This window comes from Pogona vitticeps, chromosome 3 (genome assembly GCF_051106095.1).
Source record: "Pogona vitticeps strain Pit_001003342236 chromosome 3, PviZW2.1, whole genome shotgun sequence".
Lineage (NCBI taxonomy): Eukaryota > Metazoa > Chordata > Lepidosauria > Squamata > Agamidae > Pogona > Pogona vitticeps.
Genome location: NC_135785.1, coordinates 84,385,781 through 84,413,775, shown reverse-complemented (window position 1 = coordinate 84,413,775; position 27,995 = coordinate 84,385,781). Strand labels below are relative to the sequence as shown.

General features: G+C 41.0%; 1 protein-coding gene and 1 long non-coding RNA gene across 7 annotated transcripts in view; one reads left to right on the top strand and one right to left on the bottom strand.

The window, feature by feature from the left end:
- The window catches only part of PANK1 (pantothenate kinase 1), a 38,804-nt gene extending 19,862 nt beyond the window's left edge, over positions 1-18,942 (bottom strand). The window contains exons 1-2 of one of the 6 annotated variants that reach the window (XM_072995288.2): positions 18,283-18,942; positions 3,181-3,533 (exon numbers count right to left, since the gene is read on the bottom strand). In XM_072995288.2, coding sequence (XP_072851389.2) covers positions 3,181-3,533; positions 18,283-18,535 — 606 coding nt within the window. In that variant the 5' untranslated portion in view covers positions 18,536-18,942. Of the gene's footprint in view, positions 1-3,180; positions 3,534-7,885; positions 7,923-17,156; positions 17,223-17,282; positions 17,484-18,282 lie in introns of those variants that run through there. The other 5 variants (XM_020803199.3, XM_020803201.3, XM_020803203.3 and 2 more) reach the window with 5 other exon arrangements.
- Positions 3,466-11,237, top strand: LOC144588419 (uncharacterized). The gene is made up of 3 exons (XR_013543982.1): positions 3,466-5,540; positions 5,820-5,935; positions 10,859-11,237. It is a non-coding gene; the product is annotated as an uncharacterized LOC144588419 (long non-coding RNA).
- Positions 18,943-27,995: the final 9,053 nt, after the last annotated feature.

Genomic DNA, 27,995 nt, shown 5'->3' with positions numbered 1-27,995 from the left:
ACACAAGAGTCAACAAGTGGAAGGAAGGCGGAGCTGGGGGGGGAGGGAGCAGAATAAAAAGACTGGTGGGTGGAGTCTGAGAGGGAGAGGGACTGTGTGTGGCTTAAAAGTGAGAGAAGAGCGAGTTAGAGAACTGTAAGCGTATAGATTGAAGCAGAGGGTTGAAAGAGATTTGAAGTACAGTCGTGACCCACTTAACGATTGGCCCGCATTACGACGAATCCGCTTTACGACGATCTTTTTGCAATCGCAATTGCGATCACAAAACGATGGTCTAAATGGGGAAATTTCGCTTGGCGATAATCGGTTCCCTGCTTTGGGAACCGATTTTCGCTTTACGACGATCAAAAACAGCTGATCGTCGGGTTTTCAAAATGGCCGCCGGGTACTTAAAATGGCTCCCCGCTGTGCTTAGGGACAGATTCCTCACTATACAGGCACCGAAAATGGCCGCCGTATGGAGGATCTTCGCTGGACGGTGAGTTTATACCCCATTGGAACGCATTAAACGATTTTCAATGCGTTTCAATGGGGTTTTTAATTTCGCTTTACGATATTTTCCCTTCACAGCGATTTTCCTGGAATGGATTATCGTTGTTAAGCGAGGCACCACTGTACTATCTTAACTGATTCAAAGATGTATAAGTGATTCGTAACCTGTAATCTACCCCATGAGTAACTATTGATTATTAACTTCCCTGATTAAATAAGACTTAACAGCACACTTGTCTCCATACTCTTCTTCGCGGGAGGCAGCGAAGAAGAAAGTAGAGTGAGAACCTCGTGAAGGCCTGGGGGGATAGGGACTTCAGAGGAGACTGCAACAGGTGGTCAGCTGGGGTTGGTGTGGAAAGCCTCCCTGTAAAGCAATGTCTTTAACTGCTTTTTAAAAGTCTACAGGGCAGGGGGTTAGGTGGAGCTCCTCTGGAAGCTGGTTCCATAAGGTTGGAGCCACCGCAAAGAAGACCCTACCTCTTATAAAGGATTTATGGGCCTCTCTCAGGGTGGTCACCTGGAGGAGCCTTGACTGGGATGATCTTGTGGGTCTGACAGATGACATTAAGGAGAGACACTCCGACAAGGAACATGGGCCCAAACTATGGAGAGCTTTGTATGCGAGTGTCAAAACCTCGAACCTGATCCAGGACATCACAGACAACCAGTGGAGGCGAGCCAGAACTGGAGTGATGTGGTCAAATTTACTTGCACCAATCACCAGTCTGGCTGCTGCCTTTTGGACCTGCCAAAGTCTCCGGATCAGTTTCAAGTGGAGCCCCATATGGAGGGCATTGCAGTAGTTGATCTGGGAGATGACCAGGGCCTGCACCAAAGTCCTTGAGGGAGTCCTCATCTAGGCTGGGGCGAAGTTGGGCAATTAGCCCAAGCTGGTTAAAGGCTGATCTGGACATGGCTGCAATTTGGGACTCCCATGAAAGAGCCGGGTCCAGAAGAATGCCCAAATTACGCACTTGGTCCCTAAAATGGAGGGGAGTACCATCCAGCTGAGGGGCCATCCTCGCCTAACCTATTAGTATGTCAGTATTCTGGAACTAATTACATAATTCATAATGATAATTAATCTTACTACTAATAATGGGATATATTCCACTGATGCTAAACATAAGTATGCATTGTTTCAACTAAAAGTAGGACAAAGGAATTATAGGTAAATATGAAATAATCATATAGAGTGGCATCATTTAGAAGAAGCCCTGCTCCTTTACCCTGACGGAAGATTATAAATTTCCTTCTCAATAGGGACAAAATAAGAAAGGGTCCATTAGAATGGCAGTGTGAATGTTACAAAAAATAATGTATCACTTGTTGTGAATAGCTCCCAAATCTCATGAGGCACAAGAAAATGTTGTATTTGAATAATGCAAGAGTTCACCTAGTATTAATCAGCTAGGTCTGGCTCCAGTGAGATCAGGCAGAGAAACCTTCTGGAAAATTTCCCAGTGCTTTACTTTGATGCAGAAAAAAGAAAATCACTTAATATCTTTCTTGTATCTTTGACTTCCCTGTGAAGCCAATTTCAGCACAGGATCACTGCAGAGAATCACAGGGTTGTACGTGTATATTCTTGTTGGATCAAAATAGTTGGGTGTGATATAGAATAAAAGCAAGGCTGACTATTAAGTTACTTACAAGTTTAGATTACGTAAAATAAGATCACATCAGGTCATCAATTATTGAAACACAGCATCTCCAAGGCAACTGGAGGTGATTCACCATACAGTGTAAACTGTGCCAGCATTAAAAAAAATCTTTCATAATGAAAACATCCTTGTCAGAGATGGCAGAGTTTTGCTCTCCAGTGTAGTATGACCACTTTTTGAATGTGTGCTTAGGGCACTACTAAATGAACAACCAGTTACAGATGATGCATGTATGGAGTTCTCTGCATTTGGTGACTTGCGACAGTATATGTAAAGCAAATCTACTGAAATGCTTCAGATTTGAAATTTATAATCCGTCTGAAGTATTTACTATGTGCAATGCCTCATTCACAAATCTGAATCACTACCTGATATAAGAGGCTTTGACTGCCTCTTGCTGTGATTTTTGGTTTGTCCTCATGGACCAACCTAGACATCCATGTTTTACTAGCAGAATGGGCTTGTTCACAAAGTGCTGTTTAGAATGACGAATTGTTAGATTGGAGCTACAGCCAAACTATCCTAATTGCTGCAGAACGTGTTTCCAGGAAGCTCACATCACCAGCCTCAGCAACTGGTGACTCACCAAGACGAAAGTAGCCCACCATCTCTGCAGACTGGCTTACTAAGAGCTTGGCAAGGTTCCAATCTTTGCTCTTCTCTGGAACTGCAAAAACCTTGTTAGAAGTCTGCAGTGTGTGTGTGTATTGCAGGAGGTGGGGGTTCTGTGGCTTGAATTGCCAAAGCTCTCCATCCAAATGTTTAGTGTTAATATTAATCTATTCCACAAGTAGATATAAGGAAAAAATTCTCAGCATCTCACACTCATTAACATGATGAAACTAGTATTAACCCCCCTCTTGCTAGATGTCTGCTGCAGGCAGCTCCTCTCAATTAACAATTGCTAAACAGACAAGTCACAGGTTTGACTGGTGTAAACACTCTGCTGTATTTGATTTGGAAGCATTACAGCAGGAAAAAAATGTTCCCTAAGCAAGGCTGTGTTGCAAGTTCAACGTACCATTCGAAAGTCTTCCTCGAATTTGTAAGCACCTCCTCCTGTGGCACAAAGCGTGGTGTGCAGGCTTGAGAAGTTTTTTTCACTACCCATCTGTATGAACCTGTGCATAGCACAGCTGGGAAAACGGATAAAGTGAAGGTTCCCTTTACGGCCACACATAGTCAGGTTTTTCAGTTCAAGGTGGACATCTCGAATGCCCGTTTTACCATAGGCTGTATTGGAAGTCAAGTACTTCCTAATGCTTTTCAGGTTTTCCACCTCCTCCTGTTCCTCTTCGGCTGTAATGTCTTTTGGCTCAAAGTAGACCAGTTTAACAAGCGTCCCACCAATATCCATGCCAAACCATGGGAATGCTAGAAGGAGGGAGGGAAAAAAACATTGGTTACTATATGAACACTATAAAAAACAAATTCTGAAAATGAAATTCAATCACAGCAAACGTGGAGAATTAGAAAACTGGTCACTGATTGCACTGATTTGGAAGCACTGCCCATTTCTCTGAATAAGACACAGATTTCTTAAATTTTGTTTATAGTTTAGCACAAGACAACACTCAAGCTGGTGCTCTGAAAATGTGTTTCACTACAGCCCCCACCATCCCCAGCCAGCAGGGGCATAGATTCGGGGTGACTGATCTATACTGTGATGCTAGCAAAAGAAGCCTAAGAACCTTTAGTGGGTTAATAATCTCAACAGGGTTTAAAAGAACTTATCTTGAATCTGTTCAACACTAAACAAAACTTATTTTGGTAATTCTTAATATATCTTCACAGCAATAAAATTATTATCACAGGTTAAGTGGTCAATCCTCTGCTCCTACATCTTTTTTGGAGGGGGGGGGTTAGAGAGAAGATACCTGAGCCTATGACATGCATAATTAGTATACAGACTGATTTTATTGTGTACAATAAAGTACATTCAGGAGATTAAAAAAATTTCCTGGTCCACTGACAATTGTCCTCTTGCCTACTGTGTCTGCTCTCTCTCTCTCTCTCTCTCTCTCTCCCTTCCTCTCTCTCTCTCTATCTTTTTTCACATTACAATGGCCATTTGTACCTTGTAAGCCTTATCAACAAACGTTGGTATGTTCATACCTTGTTTCGCCCTTCCCCTAACATTTCCCAGTTACCATCATTTTGTCAGTAGGCTCCCTGGGGAAGGCTCTGCCCTTTTAAAATTAACGTTATTTGTAAAGCACATGTGAATTTCATAGCACAAAATAAAAGTAATTAAAGCTCTTGTATGCAAATCTTTTTGCAAAAAAGTGGAAAACACCAATGAAATAAAATAATTTGCCTGCCCCAGCTCTGTTTCTACCATAATAATGAAATAGAAATGGTTTTAACAATAATAAAATAAAATTCTTCCACTGTATTCATATGCCATCCAGCTGCTTTGCAGAAGTAAAACAACCAACATCTTTCTTCTGAAATGCAACTTACTTAACTATTTAACTTTTAAAACTGATTGTGACACTTAGTACCTAGTACAGTACAATGTTTGGCCATGACATTATTAATCTGCCCTTTCATTAATGGAACAGATGGAAGAGATATAAAATTCTGTACTTTGCATTACCCAAAGAAAACAAAACAAACAAACCTCAAATCCTGCACCAATATTGAACATGGTCCCTTCACATACCAAATCTAGTGTATAATTATAATATTTAATTCTAAAATTGCCCATAGATTGAGGCGAGATGAAAAGGAAAAGGGAAGGGAAGAAGAGGATAAGACTTTCTGACTGATCTCTTTCCTTGCCTTCCTCCATTGGGAAACAAGGCTCCTAAAATAGAATACTTCTATTTTTGGCACTGACACAATGGCTGCGGGATGTGTGAAGAAGAGCATGTGTGCCCAGACCAGCTGATCTAAATTTAACAATGGAACATATGGCAAAGTCTTGTTGAAAGGAAAACAAAAACAGAAAGGGGAAAAACCCACCAGTATGAGAGAGTTAGTTTGTTGACATTCTTGCTCTTTTTTTTTTTTTTGGAATTATTACTTATAGATAGCTATTGCAATACATGACCGGTCAACAGTAAAACTGAGGGTTAATTTGACCTAGGGTCAACTCACTCCCCTCACTGAATCTATCAGAAACAAACAAATAAAAAACTCCACACACTCACACTCCGTGCAGCAGGTATAATGTTTAACTTGCAATCCTATGAACACTCATCTGGCAGTTAAGTCCCACTGAATTCAGTGGGATTTATTTCTGAGCTGGCATTCTCAGGGCCTCACTGTTCAGAAGATTTTCAAGGTAGTCCCCATGCTACATGCAGCCATGTTAGGCCAGATCTGTAGATAATTATCAGCCATATTAGCATGCAGATGCTAGGTGCAAGATGGAAGGTAAGAGCTTTTTTTGTTGCTACACCTGAAATAATACTTCCCAGATGCCTCCCTCTGGGAGTAAGGGACAGGTTTTGAACCAGCCCTGAATCTTAAGGTATTTGGGACAATAATCTATTCTCAGTTTTCTCTGGCAAACAGATATGTAGCTTTGGGGTGGGTCAATTTCAAAGGAAGATTATCTCTTTTTCAGGGAAACAAACTAAAATTAGTGTTGGGGGGGGGAATAAGATAGGAGACAACCATGTGTGACTTTTTCACTGTTATGATTCTTTTTAGAAAAGAAATAAGCATTCTTGAAGTTTCCAAAGCGTCAAATTACAAGCTTAAATACATCAATTGATATCATCAAGGCAAAAGCCACCTAGAGCAGTCTTATAGGCCAGATGGGCAGGGTATATATAAACAAACAAACAAACAAACAAAGGGTGAGGTTAAAGACATCTAACCAGAAGGAAAAAGAGAAAATTAAGATGGTTGTTGTAGGTTTTAATGGGCTGTTTGGAGATTGGGTGATTATGGTGATCATGGTGTTTTTTGTTATGGGTGTATGGGGAGGAGATGATCTGCCACTGTGATTGATGGGTGTTGCTAGCTATCACCCAATCTCCTGAAAAGGACTAAAAGCTGATCCCACAGCTACAAATACTCAACAATCCTACACCAGAACACAGACAGAGTTCTAACTCCTGTCCTCTGAAGATGCCAGCCACAGAAACTGGTGAAACGTTAGGAAGAAAAACCTCATGGCCAAAACAGCCCGAAAAACCTACAACAACCATCGGATCATGGCCGTGAAAGCCTTTGAGAATACATTACTGTACACAAAATTAAGAACTTATCCTATAGCCAAGGTATGAGACATTCCCCACATCCACTTTTTACTACCTGCTAGTTCTGGACTTGAGCAAATGATCACCTCTTTTATGTTATCTATTTTAAAAGATTCTTTGAAGATAAAACAAGAACCATGAATGTTTGCCCCAACCACTTCAACAGTCACTTCCATTTGTACATTCATAGTCTTGTTAGGAAAGGTCTAAGAGCTGAAAGATATACAGTATAGCTGATTCTGGAACAGTGGAGGCAACATTTCCTACAAGTAAGAATCAGATTTTAGGAGCCTTGATGCAAGTGGGCAAAACACTAACTAGCTTTGCTATAAAACAATTACTGCCATGGTTTTCAAAAGGTGACTGTCACTCACACCAGGTGACGTCTGGAGATTCTAAGGATTCAGATTTTGAAATTTTACTGAGCTCTTTTGGCAATTTAGAAAAGAAATGGATAATACTGCTAATATTAACACAACATTACATTAGTAGAAGGAGGCGGTTTAAATTGTTAGCAAAGTTGGCCTGACAACATGAATATCCATATAAAACCACTGAGTTGAATGAGACATAGCTTGTATTATGTGTGCAAAGGTCTGCAAGTTCTTATTTTTCCACAGTATATTCTGAAATTTCACACCACTACACAAGTTCTCCCACAAATCTGAAAGCTGAAGGTCTTTCATTTACAGTTCCCCAGAATCATCCCAAAGTCAATTCTTTGCAAGTACGTACTACTTTAACAGGGAAGGTGAAGCCATTCCTATCTTTAAGAAATATAGAGCAATCTATCTGCAACAAGAGTATACCGAGCAGGACCTTGATTTCCATACAGCATTTTCACTACTCTTACACCTCTTCTGCCTTCAGAGCTGACATGCAGAGTAACACACCTGATGCCCCTCCAACTGCAGATAAACTCACTGCCTTTTTTGACTCAGCTAAAAATACAAGTAAGGGAATTTGTGAACTCACCAGAATCTTCTACAATGCTTTCCTCTCAAAAGGTAATAAATCTGCATGGAAAATAAACCGAGCGAGCAGAAACAATGAATTACAGTATCGACTTCACAAAGTGTTCCTAACTTGGAATTATGTTGTCTTCCCATCATGAAAGAGGACAATATATACAGACTTTATTGAATTAACTTCACAACAACCCCATTTCCACTTCAAGATGCACCTCTGAACCCGCTTGTTATCACCTTCTCTACAAATTAGCAAAAAATCCCAATTCCCTCAGACTTGCATACTATCTTTGGACATTTCTTTTTAAAAATAATAGATCAAGTCTCCCAGGGTACAAAATACTCTTTTAAAAACAGTACTATGAATCCACATCAAGGTATAATCTACAGTATGTAGTGCTGTTTCCAAGTCTTGGCTATCCCTAACACTATCGAATACTTGCACTTGGCATCCGATTCATACCTACATTCTACTAATACCACAAAAATATTCAAGCAAGAGCATAGGCACAGTCCATTTTTACCCAAAAGAATGTGTACGAACCAGGTAAAGAATGATGTCTCATAGCTGCACAGCCTGGAGGAACTGATCCTGTCCCAGCAACCGGTGAGACTGTGAAGAGACTACTTGGCTCAGCAGGCAGTTCAATTTTTTTTTCTGGTTTTATTCCATTTACACAAACAAACTTCACACAGGAAAATGTACTCTGCTCTTTGTTGTTTGTGAGAATATATCCCCAAACAGTACATGCCAATGTCTGCCTAAAAGAAGACTAACTTACAAGCCACAGAAAAAATGCCAAAAGCATGGATGGATTTCTTGTGTGGAGCTCTGAAAAACCAGTGACCTGAAAGCATATGTACAACAATTAAGTCAAGGGCTTTGTATTTTAAATAAAAACGGAGTCTTAAGGTCAACACTAATGAGATAATGTTCAATGATATCCTGATTAAATAGTGCAGTACCAAGTGGCTCACATCATACTGCAGCACGGCACATGGGCTCTCATACACTAATCTCATTACAGATTTATACAAATCCGGGTTTTCAAGCTATAGAGAGTGTTAATATGTCTTTCTCAGGACAGATGCAAATTCACCCTTCTGGAATGCTACAGCTATCTAACCATTAGTGGATGAAAGATTAAAGCTATTCAAAATAATGGACAGCAGAGTCCAGCTGCACCATACAGAAAGAGTTGTGTTGAGAACAGTTGTTAACCAACATTAAAAATGGGGATTCAATGCAAACTAGCAACATATCCCAGTCAGATGCAAAGCCCAAAGAATGAAAAAGAATGAAGCTGTACTCTAACACAGACCTGGGCAAAGTGCGGCCCGAAGGCCACATACGGCTCACGAACCGCTCCAGTCCGGCCCGCCGGACATCAAAACCATTTATAGCTTTTTGTCTAAAGTTGATCAGTTGCTTATCTTTAACATATTGCAAGAAACCTCTTTAGTATTTGTGAAGATTAACAAGTTTAAAATAAAAACAATAATAACATCACTCTCTCATTTTATTTTTAAATAAAGTTGGTTCGGCCCCCAAACACAGTTCAGATTTTTTATGTGGCCCTCCCTATAGAAATTAATTGCCCACCCCTGCTCTAACATATAGAAATCTATGGCCATTGTTCACAGATCGCCAAATACAACATGGAGTGGGGGAGTAAGCTTACATTTTAATTTGCCACGATTTCTGTACATAAACTTTTAAAATCCAGATTACTTAAAACAAGTTATTTTTGTTGAGAGACATAAGAGGGGCGAAAAATGTAAATATTGTATGAACATCCACCAGCATGAACAACATAAGCAAAAAATATCAATTTGTACCCATATGAACTTTGTATTAGAAGCCAAAGCCTGCACTGACACGGTAGCACTTCCTGGATCATAGCCCATGATTACAGGGATACAGTACACAGATGAAACATTTCAATGACTTGCTCTCATCCCTGCAAAGCAGTTGATGTGGATTTTGTTTCCTTGTTGGAAGACGACGCATGTGCAGGGCTCTTCACTGGGAACGCAGGGACAAGAAACTACAGTAATACTTCAGCTCTTGCTACTTTTTCAAAGGCCTTCTAAAGCAATCTTGGAAGATTTAATCAGTCAATGACCTGAGTCTCTTTTCACTGATGATGTACAGTATGTCTTTCTAGGTGCCTCTACTCCTCAGTTAGAGGAGGACAGAATAAATGAATGGCACTTCCTTGCTCAACTCCCTCTTTTTAACACCTGAAGCAGATTTCAGTTTCCTTACTCATATCAGCATAAACAGACAAACGTTGGTCCCTTTGTTCATTGTTAAGCTGTATGCCAGTGGTCCCCAACCTTGGTCCTCCAGATATTCCTGGACTACAACTCCCAGAATCCTTCATCACCACCTCTGCTGGCCAGGATTTCTGGGATCTGAAGTCCAAGAACATCTGGAGGCCCAAGGTTGGGGACCACTGCTGCATGCTACTTCCAGCAACTCGTCCAATGTGAAGTATATTGGAACTCCAGTGAGAAAATTATGAGCCTGGCATAGCAAGGGCACGAGCCCTCTAAAGCTACATGAGGGCAACAGATAATTACAGAATGCAAACAAGACATTTGCCAATGGTATTGCTACTATGTTAACTGGTTCGTGCTGCATGCTCCCACCCCTACATTTGACCACAATGTGTTAACTCGTTCTACCCTAGCTGCCAAGCAAATTTCTTTTCTCCATCTTTCTGGTGAAGTACACTGCATGGTTTTAAAGAATGCTTCGAGGATCAATATCATTCTTTCTATCAACGATTTTCCGGGAACAGAAGCAGTGATTTCTTTCTATCTATATCCAGCATTCTAAACTCCAATTTTTAACTGGTTTATGCATTAGATTTCACAGCTGCAGAAAAATCAGTATTACACTCTTGGAAGCAGAGTCTTCTCAGAAACAAGCACAGAGGTGTTTGAGGGTTATTGCTTTTTAAGTTAAACTGAAACAACCGTGGAGTAACTGTTTTTCTGAACAGAAAGCTTCATTTTTCTTCTCTTCTGAAGATGAATGTATTAGTTTTCCAGAAGTCCCATGGGACAAATAAAATAAAACCTGTGCAGATGAGCAGCAACTTACAATCAGAAGGCAATTAAATCATTTTCAAAAACAGAAACCACAGAGAATTAGTAGTTTTTTATGCTGGTACAAAACAAATTAGTGCATATACAGTTAATAGTAATAGTAGCATTTTTATTTGCATTCGCCTTATGCCTTTAGAGCATATATTTAATACAATAATATAGTTTTAGAGAAACTTCAGCCTTACTATACATGTAATATAGGAAGGTTGAGGTTTTGCTAAAAATACACAGAACTACATGATTTTCAGAAGTTTATAATCTGATTTATAATCATAATCTCCCATTGCTCAACTACAAAAAGCTACATTAACTTGATCAATTTATTCTGAGCCCAGACATTATAGTTTGCTACCATTATGTGTTATAATTTGTATCCCCGTTTTCCTTCTTCTCTTCCCAGATCAGGGGAGCATGCGTTTGTCTCTCAATATGATGCCAGAGGCCAAACACAGAACATCAAGGCTTGAATGAACATTGCAGGCCTCCACATCTGATACCACACTGATTAATAGTTATAAAGAGGTGAAACCACACATTGTGGCTTTCAGCACTGAAACCCAAAGAGCATTTTATCCATTAGGGCTGAAGTACCATTAAAATGGAAAGCAATTGTCGAATATAAGATTTAGAAAGGTCTGAGATTTTTTTTCTATACTTTGCAACTTCTCATTAAATAAGTATGTACCCATGATGAACAAATTAAACTAAAATGAGAGTGTACACCTGCCTCAAAAAAGCAAAAGAAACCATTTGACATTTTACATTAATAAAATTATCACACATACATTATCCGTAGTCATCAAAATGAGCTGGCCATCTTCAAAACAGATTTTCTTCTGCTCAGAACTATTCAAGATAATACCAACACAAGGCCCAAGGTGGGAAATGCACATACACCAAAGAAATCTGGAACAGAACACCACAAATGTGTTTTCATGCTAATGCCGGAAGCCTCCAAGCCAAAATGAGAGAGTCGTAATGCTTGGTTTCAACATAAAACATAGTTAACATGTCACCTCTCCTGACCCATAACTTTATGAAAGGAGGAAAAGAAAGACAAGGCTGCTTCTCTTGATGCCAGGTTATAAAAACTGCACTAGAACAAGCAAGTTCTGTTTTAGACATTTCACTATTAAAACTGGATGTGATAAAATTAGTCAGACACCTCATATGATATTAAAAGGCCCCCAGATTTAAAAACTGCACAGTGCTGAAGAAGCATTATGCCCACTGCCCAGTCTCAATGCTTGGTATTCTGATAAACCACAGGATTCATCTGGGCACTCTCAGCAACTGGAAGCAAAAATATGGAACTGTCTGCAGCTTAATTCTCGCCTTAAATTGCAAATCTCTGTCTGTCATGTTAAAAGACTGGAGGGAGAAAAGATACGGGAAATAGCCGAAATGGATATCTTATCAGAAGTCATGAAAGATCATCCCCTGCAAAAGGCAACAGAAAGATGGGATCTATTTAACAAGTGGACTGAATCAACAGGCAGCGTCTGAATAACGTATATTGAAATGAGAACTTTATCTACAAGGCAGAAAAGAGTAAATAGAATAACTTAAAATCTTGATACAGCAATAGGTATAGTTTGGATATCAGTATGTTATTATCTCCCCTCTTCCTCATTAATTCCAGTTCCCTTTTTCCCTTTTGTCACCCCTTATGTTAAAAAAATAAAAAAAAAAATGGAAAAAAAAAGACTGGAGGGAGAAAGCTGTATGATGTAAATTCTTCATAAAGAGAACAATCCTAAACCTTAAAAAGTAGGTTGTCAGAGAAAAGGTAAAATTTATATAAGCTAGGAACATTATCCCCGACATCTAATTTTCTACATGCAATGAATTCTTTTATCGACATCTATTCAGCCATGAGTCCTGCATTCTGCCTGACAAGAGTATAGCCCAGACACCTCAGTGAGAACTATCTCTAACTAAACAGAAGATATCTAAAAGATTGCAGGGGTCATTCAACTTGATGGATGCTAACAGCTGAACAATCTAGGGGAAAGTTCATTTATGGATAATGCGAGTACCTTTAACACAGTTTCCGAACACCTTTCAAACAGGACATGTCCACTTTATCATTCAAAGGGGTAAGACATTATAAAAATGCATGCTTTATTGAAATGTTTTTCATATTCTTTTTGATATAAGTAGTAAACAAAGGGTATATAAGAAAAACCTAACTGAAAGCAAACTTCTGTTAATCTGAGACTCCTCAAGTCTCAGTGTAGTGGGTAAACAACCAGGAATTGGTACTTTTCTATGGCTTACAAGGATAAGACCGTATGTGTGAAGTGGGCAAATGTTCTGCATTCCTGGAGAATCCCATTAAGGCAGTTTCTGCACAGAATAATGGCATAGGAGCAATGTACTTGTACATTGGTATATTTGCTGAATCTCAACATATGGGCATGACACAGAATAAAAACAAGGCTGCATGTTACGTTACTTAAAAGTTAAGGTTACACAACATGAAATCACACCACCTTATCAATTACGGCAGCACAGCATCAGTAAGGCAACTGTGTCTGGTTCATCACACAGTGTAAACTGCATGAGAAGGTAGAAGCATAAGAAATCATATCTCTTAAGTAAAAATAGACCTTTGGTCTAGATGGGCGGGATAGAAACCAAATCAATCGAGTTTATGAAAGATGATACAGTTTTGTACTCCATTCTTAATGTGATCACTTTTGGAACACATGCTTAGGACATTATTAAGTGACTGAACAATCAATGAGAGCTGAGTCACACATGGTAGTATTTCACTTGACTTCTGGGTACGTCATGATGTGCAGGAGAATGTATGAAATACCTCTAATGGAACACATTGATTTTAAAGTTAATGGCAGTTCTGCCTGTAGTGTGCAATCTGCATTGGGCCATTCACAAGTGGGAATTACCATCTGAAGCATATGCAAGAATCAACCCTAGATCATTTCAAAGATAAAGAAAACATTCAATATTTTCAAGCCAGGGTTTTGCCTGCCCATGGAAGGGGGTTATGGATTGTCTTCAATACTGGATCTATCAATAACCACTCGCTAACAAAATGCTTCTTAGGTTGAGGAATGATTAGACAGGATTTATGGCCAAGGAAGAGTTTGAGGAAGACAACAATATTCCTATTATTCTTCCCTTTTCTTCTCACGTTGTCTGGGCTTGGTCAAGCCTCTAAAGAAAGGAACTGCCAAACTGAAGGGAAGCCTGCAAACTGGCTTTGGCACATACACTATATATTTAAGAAAATGTATCTGGTTGGTCTGAAATGCCATAATGAAGCAACATGGATGGTGGCTGGCCCAATCCCTTGTGGATTTTTAGGCAATACCCATTCATTCAAATGAGCTGCAGAGCATTAAGAAGCAACATAATCAATCCTCCACAGAAATGCAGAACCGGGGGATACATTACAGGCTGTAACACTGAGGGCAAAAAAGACACTGGAAATGCAAATATACAGTGACACCAAACTATATCCTTTAGGCATGCAAAAAACATAAACTCTGTTTTCTGTTGATAAAGTCAGTTCATTTTTTGAAGGCTCAAGGCCATGAAGGTATAATGGCTTCCAGCTAATTCCCATGTAAACACTTATAAGAGTTTTGATGGGCAAGGTACAAAATGCAAGACAAGCAGTCAGGTGCTGACACTCCAGTGCGTCTTTGGTTGTGGCGATCGTCAGGATTCAAAAAGAAAGATCATGATTTAAATGCTACACTATACAGTACGTTGGGAGCAGAATGGATAAAAGCTAGCTACTCTGTTGAACATCCACATGCACTCGTATTATTTTATATTTTCCTTTCAAAGCATTTTGTGTCATTCTTTTGCATATGCTGTATAGCCAAAGGAGGAAGCATATGATTTAGAACCCACCTGTTCAAGGGGCTGGCTAGTTACAAATGAAAATTTGAGAATTTAGTGCCCAGGGGTTTAAAATCACTACAGCAGAGGTTGACAGAAAATAAATGTAGATCTACTGCTAGATCTCTGCACCATCTGCAATAGATCAGCAAGGATTATGGGCTTCTAATTACTCGAAAGCAGCAGAATTACTTTCCCACCCTTGCTACTACTGTTGGAAAAATCCTCCAGTTTTGTTCCTGCTGCCTAGGAGATGCTACAGGATTTTGTAGGACAGGGCACTCACAGATAAGCTAACCAACTGAACCAATATCCTGGCAAAATGGAAACTCCATGGATAGTGTCACTAGGCCATGCCAGCATTAAATCAGTTCAGTTTTTAGTCTTGACACACATGAAAAGCATTTCTTCATAAAGCACCATGTATGTACACCAAATCCTAGCAAAGCTTCTTCCTTATAAATCAACAATAGAACTACATCAGGTAATCTTACCTCCCCATGCCCTCATCTTGACTTCCAGTACCACCAGGTGTCTGTCATGGTTTATTACATCTCCACATCTATCATAATTCATTTACAAAAAAAAAAAAAAAATTCTGAGGAAGCCTCATATATACAAATATATGGAACAATTTTCTTCTTGGTCTTAGAAAGGACAGCACTAGGTTCTTGAACCATGCAAGAAATGAGTGATCAGAAGGTTATAGCTTGGACTTTGAGGTTTCCATTATCAAGATATTTCCGGAGCAAGCAACCTTCACACAAATTGTTATGACATGCCATCAAATCACCTTCAACTTATGGCAACTTTATGAAGGTCCTGTCCTCAGCAATCCTCAGCTCAAGCCTGTGGCTTCCTTTAGTAAGTTGAGCCATCTCTTATTTGGTCTTCCCCTTTTCCTTGTCTCTTCCACCTTTCCCAGCATTCTTGTCTTTTCCAGAAAATTCTGCTTTCTCACGATGTACCCAAAGTAGGACAGCCTCAGTTTTGACACGTTTTGCCCTCCAGAGATAATTCAGGCTTGATTTGATCTAGAACCCACTTCTCCATCTCAAATTATGCTCGTGAAATTTGCTCATGCAATTTGCAATGTATCCTTTAACATACACAGCTAACAATCACCTTCAACATCAGCCTCCAAGTAATTAAACCAAACCAGAAAGACCAGATTATTCACTGTTCTATTCGGCTCTATTCTGCTGGATGCAAACTCTCTCATTTATTTTGTTACTTTGTTTATCTAATTACTAAATGTAATTTTCAAAAAGTCATTGCTTCTACATCATTTCTTCTTATTCTCCCTATTTGCAAAATATAAATCCACATTTTATTTTAGTCCAAAGAACTGTGAAACCTCAGAGGTGTCAAATAACTGTAATGCCAATAATTGTTTTAAAATCTGACAGCCAAGTGTATGCTGTGATTAATGCAAAAAAGATGCAATAGCCAGATATCTTGATATTCAACAAAGACAGAACAAAAATCACTTTTGACTATTTTTCTAAAGCACAATATTTAATGCTCATACCACTTGCAATTGAGAAAACTCCTCTTAGAAAATCTTCCCAGTTTTTTTTTACTGGTGCCTGGTTTAAAGGTTTTATGTAGGAACCACAGAATTTAAAGTACTGCCTCCCCCCCCCCATTTTTGCTAGTAATCATTAAACACATTTACACCATCTGTATTTAAATTAAAAAGAACCTGCAGAATAGTTCTCCAAATAGTAAAATAGTCTGTGTGTGCCTTATTTTTAGGTTCAGTCTATAATTCTAACATTTTTATCCACTGAAATCAAAGGGAGTTATTTATGAGTAAGCGTGGGTAAGCTCATGGTACAAAATTCCAAAGAATACTTGTATTGATTTTAGTAGAGTTGTGAATTTGCAAAAGCAAGCCTCCAAATAGATTATGATATCAAATAGATTCTGATAAAATCTTCCATCTTTGAAACAAATGCAATTACTACATTCATTTTACAAGCCAAATTAAATCTACGTCTGCAACAGCATTTAGAGCATTTAGGCTTAGTGTATTAATGTCCTACAAATACTTCTGGATTTTCCAGAGGCATTTCCAATGTTTACCTGTTCTTAGCCCCAGCAAGTAGAAGTTTTATTTTACCCTTTAATTTTTGTTTTCAGGTTTAGATTGCAAATTCTTCATTTCTGATACAAGTGTGCCTCTCCATGTGTAACAATAATGCAACAGAATGAGAAAACCACACATTGAAAAATGGATATATATTTTCTCAGTAGGCATCAAGATGTTCTGATCTTCCACCACAGCAAATGGTCTTGAAAGGTGGTTTATCTTCCCTGAATCATAACAATTTTAGCAGTGGAATCATGGTCTAAGTTGTAGTTCAGTGGAGCTAATCTTAAATATGCTAGCCTGGAAGCTTCTCTGAAAACACCACTCTGATTTCTAAGTAAACCCACTTAAGGGTCAGGCTGGTAATCTCAATGTTTCAACAATGTTCAAACCACCACTTGTGTGTACATAATTACTGGCTTAACACTACATGCTTCTAATTACTCTGGACGATTGTATCAGAGGTTTCTAAAATGTTAGGTCTGCTCTACCAAAAAAATAATAATAATAACAACAACAACACACAGGTGCATCAACTTAAAACACATGCTGACCACAGGGATGTTTGGGGGACACTTCAGAGTATCTTTCCAATATATTATGAAAGAGAAATTAAATTTCACAGAATCAATGGTGTGAGACAGAACCACCTGACTATCAAGCACAGCCTCCTACCCAAAAGCCAAAATTTCTCAAACATTATCCCACAGAAGACTAACACTGTTACCTGATCAAGTTTGTCCTCCTTTCCTAAGAGATTTTTTTCTATATTCAATTAAAGAGAGAGAGAGAAAGAGAGAAACATATTATTGACACACTTAACACTATCCCTTAAACTATCCATGCAACTTACTTACAATGCTTCTCATCAATTATAAGCTTCATTCTGAGTTACTCATAGACACACACATAAAAACACAAGTACACCTCCTTTAAGGTGGCCATCCAAGCCTACATCCCAACAACGGGCATCTGCTTTTAACAAGGTCACATTTATGCAGTGCAAATTGAGAAAATCTCTCATCTTCTGTACAGAGACCGCTAGAGGGAAAAAATAAACCACAGCATAACCACGCCCTCCCAGCCTCCTCATTGGCCAGCCGCGGGACCAGCCTACGTGGTATCAGTGGGTGTGTTCCCGGGAATGCGCTCTGATTGGCTGGCCCGGGACGGTCTTTAATGAACTGATTGTTGTGCATCGAAGCAGGAGGGTCGCTGCACACCACAAACCCCTGGAGCACCTCCTCCTCCTCCTCCTGGTCCAGGGTTCAAAGAAAGTGGGAAGTGATGATGATGAGGATGATGTTCCTAAACAGGGGAGGGAACCAATGCGACTCTGCGATTGGGAAAAATAAATGAGGGGAGGCTCTTCCATGTCTTGGTGGAAAGAGTAGCTTTTTTTTTTTGCCTTCCATGTCTTTCAATTATCATCCCAGCCTGCAACCACCCCAGCAAGAGGGGACGTGGCTGTTCAAACCCTCCCAACCCCCCCCCGGAGCTTTTACGCACACGGTAGAAAATAAGTGAGCCAGGCACCAGGCCAGAAAGATGGTCTGGCTCGCGCCCTGCTCCCCATTCACAAGAGTCTTCCCTCCCCCTCCTCTTCCACCCCCCCCCCCCCCGCTTTTAAGAGGTGGTCAGCCATGGTGACTCGGTATTCGGTTGCTCTCTCTCTCGCTGTGTAAAGGCAAAAACGTAGCCCGACCCGGCGTCGCTCGCACCGCCTGCTGCGGCTCTAGCTCCGGGTCCCTCCCGGTGCATGCTCCCAACGCCATGCAGCCCGCCCGCCTGTCCCTTCCTTCCTCTTCCCCCCCCCCCCACACACAAAGCTGGCCACCTCGTCCTTCACTTACGGGGCCTGTTTTTCTTCCCCGAGTCCATCCTCCGGCGCGTCCTGCATTTCTTCGTCGGCGAGCCGTGGCTGGAGAGCGGCAGGTCTTGGCGGAAAAGCAGCGAGTGTGGCGCCTCTCCATTGCTGGGCAGCGGGCGGAAGCCGTTGTGCAGCAGCCCGTTGTGCAGCGAGCAGGTGGCCGTGAGAGCGGCCGTCGCCGTCGTCGTTGCTGCCGCCGAGGAGACGCCGGCTTGGCCTCGGAGCCTGTCCCCCATCGCGCCGGCCGGCAGTGGGGAAGGAGAAACCACCGTGGCGGGCCCCGCGCTCTTTTGTCTCCTTCCTCCGCCGCCGCCGGGCACAAAAAGCAGCAGGGCGAGGCGGAGGCGGCTTAGCACTCGCCCCTCATGTCCTTCCCTCCTTCCTGCCTCATATAAGAGCTCTCCCTTCTTGCTCCCGCCCGGGATGCGCCTCCGCCGTCCGTCCTGCCGAGGCGGCGCTAGGCGCAGGCGTCGTCCCCCCGCCGCGGGAGGAGCGGCGGAGGAAGAATGACGGGGAGGGGGGCGGCCAAAGCAGGATTCTTGGCGGGTTTCAGGGCTGAGGCGGCCGGGCTTTCTTCCTCGCGCGTGGCCGGTCACGTTGGGTGGCCCGGACGGAAGAAAACGACTCTTGTGGGGAGGCGGTGTTTTCTCTCACAGGGGGGACACTCACTGGGTTCTGCCCGCTTTCCAACGGGGAAAGAAGCGTTTTAGCTCCCGGCAGATATAGGAGAAAACATCTGGTTAAAAAACATGGACTCCTTCTGTTTGGTCCTACTCCACCCGCAACCTTTGTGAAGGGTTTGCTTCCCACCTTCTTTGGGTGAAGAGGATACATACGGCTCTTGCATACCACGCACGGTATGGGGTTAGGACAGGAGGACAGTTTCCTTGTTGATGTATTATTATAGCCCAGGTTTCTTTCAAGGAGGTCAAGGTGGAGTAGATGAATCTCTGTTTTATCCTTCCAAAAATCCTATAATTACTAGCCCCAAATCACCCAACGTGCAACCACTCCCATTCGATACTGTAATTTCAAAGTCGCATTAGTGTCACTTTCTTTAAATGAATTGCAACTGAAATCAAGGATGAGTAAACTTCGGGGAGGCAGCTGAAATGAGGCCCTGTCCCTGTCACATTGTAAGCCCCACTCATTGCTTAGGAAGGATAACAAAATATATTTTAATGAAAAAACACTGTATAAAACAAAACTCTTGCATTTGTAGAATGCATGATAGTCATCATGCACTTTGCCTAGGGCAAAGGCCCTTTTGTGAGGTGAAACTAGGGCAAAAGTCTCCCCCTCCCCAGGACCTGACCACAGAATAATGGAATGGGAGGGACACACAAATAAAAGAGACTGCTTGAAAGCTATCCTGATCTGAGCTTTTAAAAGTGAACTTGTGGAACTGGTTGCAGTCAGCAGGGCCAGCTTTCAAAGCACTCTGCAAGACAGACAGCCCAGCCCAGTTTTGAGTGGGGAAGGCTGATAGTGTAGTCTTATGTGTACCTTGGCTCAATGATCTCGGACACTCTCTCCCTAGATGTCGCGCTGGATAAACGCATTGGCAAAGCAGCTACCATGTTCTCTAGACTCGCAAAGAGAGTATGGCTTAATAAGAAGCTGACGGCATATATCAAGATTCAGGTCTATAGAGCGTGTGGCCTGAGCACACTCCTGTACTGCAGTGAGTCCTGGACCCTTTGCGCACAGCAGGAGAGGAAGCTGAACACTTTCCATATGCATTGTCTCCAATGCATTTTTGTGTCACCTGACAGGACAAAGTTCCAAATAGAGTAGTCCTTGAACGAGCTGGAATTTTTAGCATGTATAAACTATTGAAACAGCGATGTCTACATTGACTGGGGCATGTCGTGAGAATGGCTGATAGTCGGATTCCAAAAGATCTGTATGGAGAATTATCTGCAAGCGGGATCTGGAGGCCTTAGGAATGGACCTCAACAGATGGGAAACCTTGACACCTGAGCATTCAGCCTGAAGGCAGGTGGTGCATCATGGCCTCTCCCATTTTGAAGAGACACTTGTCCAGCAGGCTGAGGCAAAGAGGTAGTCTGGAAACCAGCAAAATCAGTGAGCTGGACAGGGGACAGATTGTGTCTTCAGTGTGGAAGGGACTGTCACTGCTGAATTGTCCTTCTCAGCCACACTAGATGCTGTTCGAAGTCCTCTATTCAGAGCACCTTAGCATAGTCTCTTGAGAGTGAAGGATGCCTAATGGATGCACGTCTACTCAGAATTAAGTGCCAATTGTGTTTAATGGAACTCACCCCCCAAGCTATGTTTTCTGGACTTCACATCAAGGGAAGAGTTCCTTCTATAACACCACATTCGTATACATTGTGACTCTATGTTAGGATGGAATAATTAGCTGGCTAAGATAACATCCTTTCTCCACTGATGATGATGTCCCCAAAGGATGGAAAAGTCTACCTTTGAATACAATAGTGGTAAATGTAGGTGGGCAAGGGGAAGTCAAGTGAACTTCCATTGTTCATTCTAATTGAAGAAAGAACAGTTCAGCTGTTTTGGAAGGGACACAGAAAGCCCTTTATCTCAGGGAATCTGGTGTGATTTAGCAGGTCTGCTGCCTAAAAGGAGGACTGTTTTGCTTCTATTTAGTTACGTACTTGTACAGAAGGGAAATATTGGATACCCTAAATCTTGATGCTTTTCTCATCCAGAATTGATTTGACCACGCATGATGTTAATGTACCACAGCATGCATGTAATTCCTAAGTATACCAATCATTTGTATTATCCTATGCAAATCTGATGGAAATCTAGCTAAACTTCTGCACTAGATCAGGCACTTAGCCTTTCAGGGGGTAAGAATACCTTATTTACTTCATAGTGCAATACAGATAGTGTGTACTAGATTTCAATAAATCGTCATCGTTTAGTCATTTAGTCATGTCCGACTCTTCGTAACCCCATGGACCAGAGCACGCCAGGCCCTCCTATCTTCCACTGCCTCCTGGAGTTCTGTCAATTTCATGTTGGTTGCTTTGCAGACACTGTCCAGCCATCTCATCCTCTGTGGTCCCCTTCTCTTGCCGTCACACTTTCCTAACATCAAGGTCTTTTCCAAGGAGTCTTCTCTTCTCATCAGATGGCCAAAGTACTGGAGCCTCAGCTTCAGGATCTGTCCTTCCATCTTATCCTCTGTTGTCCCCTTCTCCTCTTGCCTTCACACTTTCCCAATATCAGGGGCTTTTCCAGGGAGTTTTCTCTTCTCATGAGATGGCCAAAGTATTGGAGCCTCAGCTTTAGGATCTGTCCTTCCAGTGAGCACTCAAGGTTGATTTCCTTTAGAATTGATAGGTTTGTTCTTGCAGTCCAGGGGACTCTCAAGAGCCTCCTCCAGCACCACAATTCAAAGGCATCAATGCTTCGGCGGTCAGCTTTCTTTATGGTCCAGCTCTCACATCCATACATCATGACAGGAAAACCATAGCTTTGACTATTCGGACTTTTGTTGGCAAAATGATGTCTCTGCTTTTTAAGATGCTGTCAAGGTTTGTCATCGCTTTCCTCCCAAGAAGCAGGCATCTTTTAATGTCATGGCTGCTGTCTACATCTGCAGTGATCATGGAGCCCAAGAAAGTAAAATCTGTCACTGCCTCCATATCTTCCCCTTCTATTTCCCAGGAGGTGATGGGACCAGTGGCCATGATCTTAGTTTTTTTGATGTTGAGCTTCAGGCCATTTTTTGCACTCTCCTCTTTCACCCTCATTACAAGGTTCTTTAACTCCTCCTCACTTTCTGCCATCAGAGTGATATCATCTGCATATCTGAGATTGTTGATATTTCTTCCGGCAATCTTAATTCCGGCTTGAGATTCCTCCAGTCCAGCCTTCCGCATAATGTATTCTGCATATAAGTTAAATAAGCTGGGGGTCAATATACAGCCTTGTCATACTCCTTTCCCAATTTGAACCAATCAGTTGTTCCATATCCAGTTCTAACTGTTACTTCCTGTCCCACGTATATGTTTCTCAGGAGATAGACAAGGTGGTCAGGCACTCCCATTTCTTTAAGGACTTGCCATAGTTTGCTGTGGTCCACACAGTCAAAGGCTTTTGCATAGTCAATGAAGCAGAAGTAGATATTTTTCTGGAACTCTCTGGCTTTCTCCATAATCCAGCGCATCCAGATTTCAATAAATACCAACATTTAAACTGAATCAATCCCCTTCATGTTAGTTCTGGCCCTTCCCCTTGTGACACAAGATTTCCTTGAAAATGATGGTGGCGAGAACACCCAGAGTGTGGGAATGAAACAAACAAGCCAAAGCTGCATGCCACTCAAAGCTCCATTCAGGCTTTGCACTGAGATCATGGTAAATAAGCACGGATGGACTTTATTATTATTATTATTATTATTATTATTATTATTATTATTATTATTATTATTATTATTATTATTATTATTATTATTATTATTAAAAACAGAAAAAAATTAAAAACAAGAAAACATGCTTTTTAAAGCATTTTATTATTTTATGACATACAGTACATACCTACAACAAACAACAACAGAAATACCTACAAAACAATAGCACATGAAACTAACAAAACATACAAGACTGACAAAACAAACATATAGGTGGGGAGGTATTTCCCATACCAGCTTATCTATTATATAAATTCTGACTACAGAAGTAATATATCCGTGTGTATCTGCACATGTTATATTCCGCATCGCTATTTTACGTATCAAAATTTATAATAAATTTTTTTAATTCCCTCATCTGCATTTCCATCCATCTGTCTCTCATCATAAACATTCCTCATTTCCTCTTTAAAATTTCTTATCCACAATGGTATCTTCACAGGCCTATTCATTCCTCAATGATCTCCATTCTTATATACAGAAAACTATGTATCTAATCTTTTCAGCATAATCACTCTTATAGTTCACACATATCTATTATTTCCATATACATGCCTTAGAGCAAAACATCCAATATTATTATGAATAAGAACAATATTATTATTCGCGAAGGCTTTCACGGCCGGGATCTAATGGTTGCTGTCCTCTGAAGATGCCGGCCACAGAGACTGGCAAAACGTTAGGAAAAACCACCTTCAGAACACGGCCAAGAAGCCCGAAAAACCCACAACAACCAATATTATTATTATGATTCATCATTTCTAAAATTCATAAATTACATACGCTTGTCTAACCTTAAATTTCATGTCTGGCCAAATTTGCCTATAGTATATTAGTCATGTTGCTTGTATATTAATTATATATTAATCATATCCATCTTAAACCAAATGACTTCTATTATTTATTCAGCAAGTAACTTCCTCCTTTGTAATTTCTATTTATCAGCTCCAGTGTCATCAAACCGGGATTGGCCTCTCTAATCTTGTCAACATTGTCACTATTGTGATCACACATACAGTATTTAATGTCACAATATACATGTCTCACAAACAAAGTATTTTCCAGTTTTGCAATGCCATCTATAATATTTCTTTAAAACATTTTCTATGCGATTGACTAATTTGATCCCAATGTAGTCAATATTTTGGTTTTGGAGCAACATAGTATGTGATCTCTGATCATAAATTCCTGCCCTCAGCTTTGCCCATCCCTCCCCCTTTACATTCTTTCTTTTCGAAACAGTCTTGAGATACATTCTCCCTTCCCCGCCCCCCCTTTGTCTTTTTTAGTCAACCGTTGATGAAAAGGAGTCTTTTTCTTTTCTCTCTCTGGCTCTGGTTTCTCTTCAGATCGTACAAATTCCCCGCCTCTCTCTGATGACGGTGGTTGTTTCTCTGACATTGAAGACTGTCCATTAAGGATCTGGTTAAGTAGTTTCTCCTTGCTTTCGATCTTTTCATGCAAGGCAGAAAAAGTCACTTTCAAATCCATTCTGATCTGCTCAAATTGCATTTTCAGATGATTGATTATGTTACTTTGACATTCTTGAAGAAGTTCCTTGATATGCGACGATAATTCTCCCCCACCTTCCATGGCTGTAGCAGTCAGCAGGTTAATTGCTCAAATTTCCCAAATGATTTATTAGCTAGTCCGCACTTAAAGTCTTACGAGGGGGGACTCCATGGATGTTGATTTACAGACCACCTTGTAGCCAGATACAGAGTCACTTAGGTTAAATTATGCAGAATTATTTAGAGTTCTTATGAGAAGCCAGTTTCTCTGGGAGGAAGGGTTAGGAGAGAAAAAGAGCAAGTTGGCTTCATTTCTGAGCTGTGGCGTAGTAAAGAAAACTCCAATGTTACAGGCATCAACAAAGTTATGCCGCTTGAGATCTCCTTCTCATCAGCTTTCAAATAGCAGATTTGATCTTTTACTTGCTGTAGCTTAGCAGCAGATCGTTAATCTCTGTTCTGTAGTCAGATAATAAATTTCAAAACCTCCCCTTCTGACCAGCTAACTCACCATCATGGCGACTTCACAAGACAGACTGCGTGTAGGGAGGGAACTCTTCCAAAAAACAGACTGCCATCTGAGATTCAGCAGTTCCAAGGCCCCCAACTTGCTAACAAGTCCCACTCTCCTGTGGAACTTGCCCCCTCTTCTCGGGGGGGGGGGTCCTCTGACTCGGAGTAAACCCAGGGGAATCCAGAGCCCTGGAATTTCCCCCGTTCTCACTGCTCGTTGCTCAAATGTATTTTCAAAACAAGAAAACATGCTGATGGGAAGTAGTGTATTCTAGGTTTTGTCTGTGTCAAAATATTAGGATAGAAATTAATAGAAAAGTAGGACTGAGGAACCAACGAGTCAACCTTTTTAATGCTAGGGGATACTTTAACTGGAGCTGACCAATTATTCTGCTTTGGAGTAGGTGGAGGAACGATTACATTTTCTCTTTCCAAGGCATCTATTCTTTCAATGCCACCACACTTCATTATTTTAAAATCCTTAGGTTGACTTTAAGAATCATGACTCTCTAGACTTTACAACCATCCTTCTGAAGTGTTGTAGGTCTCTTGCCTGTGGATGCCACTATAATGTCATTCTCATACAAATTGCTTTTTAAAAAGGAGGAGGAAAGAAATAGCAAATTAGCCTCCCCTCAACAAAATCAGGCCTCCTGTGCTATGCAACATTACTGCATTTATCCTTCTGAAACTTTGGCTGCACAAGTTCCTTTTATGTTGCCTTTTTTAGGTATGACAGTTAATGAGAATCTAAATGGAAATGGCAGGACCAAAGAGTACGCACACTTAAGAGTATGAAGGAGGGCATTTCCAGTCTGATTGCTCAACTTTAAAGATGTTTTCAACACCACCTGTGCAGACAAATTCACTACAAGGAACTTTTTTTTCTCACAAGGATGTGCATCAAGTTATTAAGGTGAAACTATGTCAGGGATGTTCACTTCTGTTTAATCTTGCCTTTGTTTTTTCTTCCATTCTGTCTCTTATTCCACATCTCTTTATAATGTCTGGTTGGACAGCATTCTTCACAGGGTTTTGATTATCTTCCCAAAATGAGTATTAAGCAACATTAGGTTCATCAGGATCAAACCTTCATCTGGCTCCTTCCCCTCTGGGCCAAAGTGGCAGAGGGTTCAGAATTTTTTATTTTGTTTTAAATGAAGATTATTTTATATGCATTCCTGTAACATTACATAAATAAAAGCACAGGAGTTACACAATAAAAGCATCATTTGAAAGCACCCTCATTTCCCACAGGCTCAGCTGTAAACAACACTCCAGGGAGTAGCCTTAATACATCTCGAGGACACCAATGGGATCTTTGAGAACTCTGTAGTATAATTTAAATGCTACAAATTGTTTGTGCCTAGACTCATAGGCCATGATTCAGACACCACTAATTATCTGCATATCTATTTTATTACCAATGCTATATCATTAAGGTGATCAAATACCTGAAATAACTACCAGGCTTAAATCTGCATACATCAGTAGAGCATTTCATAATTCGAAGCCTCCGTCTTGCAGAAGTTTTAGAAATATAGTCACCATCCTCTTACTGTTATCACACCAAGAAGAACAAAAACCATTCAGTGTGTCTCCTTTGAGACTCAAGATATCAAAAGTGTCAGTGAGATTAATAAGTATGTTTTCTCAAGCTAAAGCATGACACTCTCCTTCCCAGCTTCTAAAGACACAAGGTTGCCTTCTTCTGCATTGTTGCTCACAAACACACACATCTGCCACTAAAGCAGATATTGAAATTGGCATAACAGGTGCAACATGTACTTGGAACATATTACCCATGGACCAAAAATATTTCCCAGAGCATTTCATGTATTCTTATGCAATGCAAGCTACAAAGCGGGTGAGTGTTTATCATGCTTTCGAAAGCAGTTCTAATAAGGAACATTTATGCACCTTCTCAAATGACAGAAAGGATCGTGCAGGGCAAAGAGCATGGCAGTGTGTGGTCTCTACACATTACAAGTTTTCAAGGGCTTATTATAGGCACTACTGTATTTAATGAATCCCTGATTTAGAGCATTATATCTTGTAGGCCATCTAGTGAGATGATTCAGGACATCCACAGCTAGACCATCTCTAACAAATGCTTGCCGTTTTTGCTTGAAGACAGCAATTCCATCTCCTAAGCAATATCATGATTTGCCACTCTAAAGCGCTTTACCATTAAGACTTTATCCTATACTTAACCAAAATCTACCATCCTTTAATATAAGCCTGTTATTGTGTAGTTCCTTACTCCTGGGGCAGTAGATAATTACTGAGAGCAAATGCTGTTTGTGGTCTCACCATCTTCCCTCATCTAGACTAGTGGTCCCTAACCTTTTCTGAACTGCAGACTGGTTGGGGGGATGGGGTCTGTGCACAGGTGGGCAGAGCACCCACGTATGCATGCACGGGTGGGCAGGGAACCCATGCATGTATGTATGTATGGGTGTGTGTGTGTGTGTGTGTGTGTTTGTGTGTGTGTGTGTGTGGCATATGTGCAGGGGGATGGGAGATCTGTCTCTGCGGCCTGGTCCTGCCAAGGCCACGGCCTGGTACCGGGCCACAGACCAGGGGTTGGGGACCCTGGTTCTAGACTAAATATGCTCCCAACCTTTCCTCAGTGCACTTATATTCCAATGATTTCTGTCACTCTGTAAGTCTATGTCTTTAATGAAATGTGACCCAAAGAACTGATACAGTATTCCAGGTGAATCTACTACATAATACAGCCAAGTGGAGTCATTACTTTTTCTGTTCAGGTAACTCTGTATCTGAGCCAGTGTGGTGTAATGGATAGGGTGTTAGATTATAATACCAGCAAGCCCTGTGGTGCAGTGGCTAAACTGCAGGTTGTGGCAGGCCAATTGAAAAATCTTCCCTAAGCCATGGTAGAACTTTGCTTGGTAGGGGCTTATTTCTTAATTTCTTATTGATACGAACCAGTTTTGGAAGTAAAATTTGCTTCAAAAGCAAGAACAAATACAGTGGTGCCCCACATAGCGACATTAATCCGTTCCGGATTAATCGTCGCTATGTGGAAACATCGCTAAACAGAATGGGTTCCTATGGGGGATAAACTCACCGTTCAGCGATGTTCCTCCATAGGGGCGGCCATTTTCGCGCCCTCGGTAAGCGAGGGCAGCGAAAATGGTTGCGGCGGCCATTTTGGAACCGCCGATCAGCTGTGTGAAAATGGGGTCTTTGGGAGGACCAAAGCCCCCATTTTCACACAGCCGAAGCGCTTGCGGC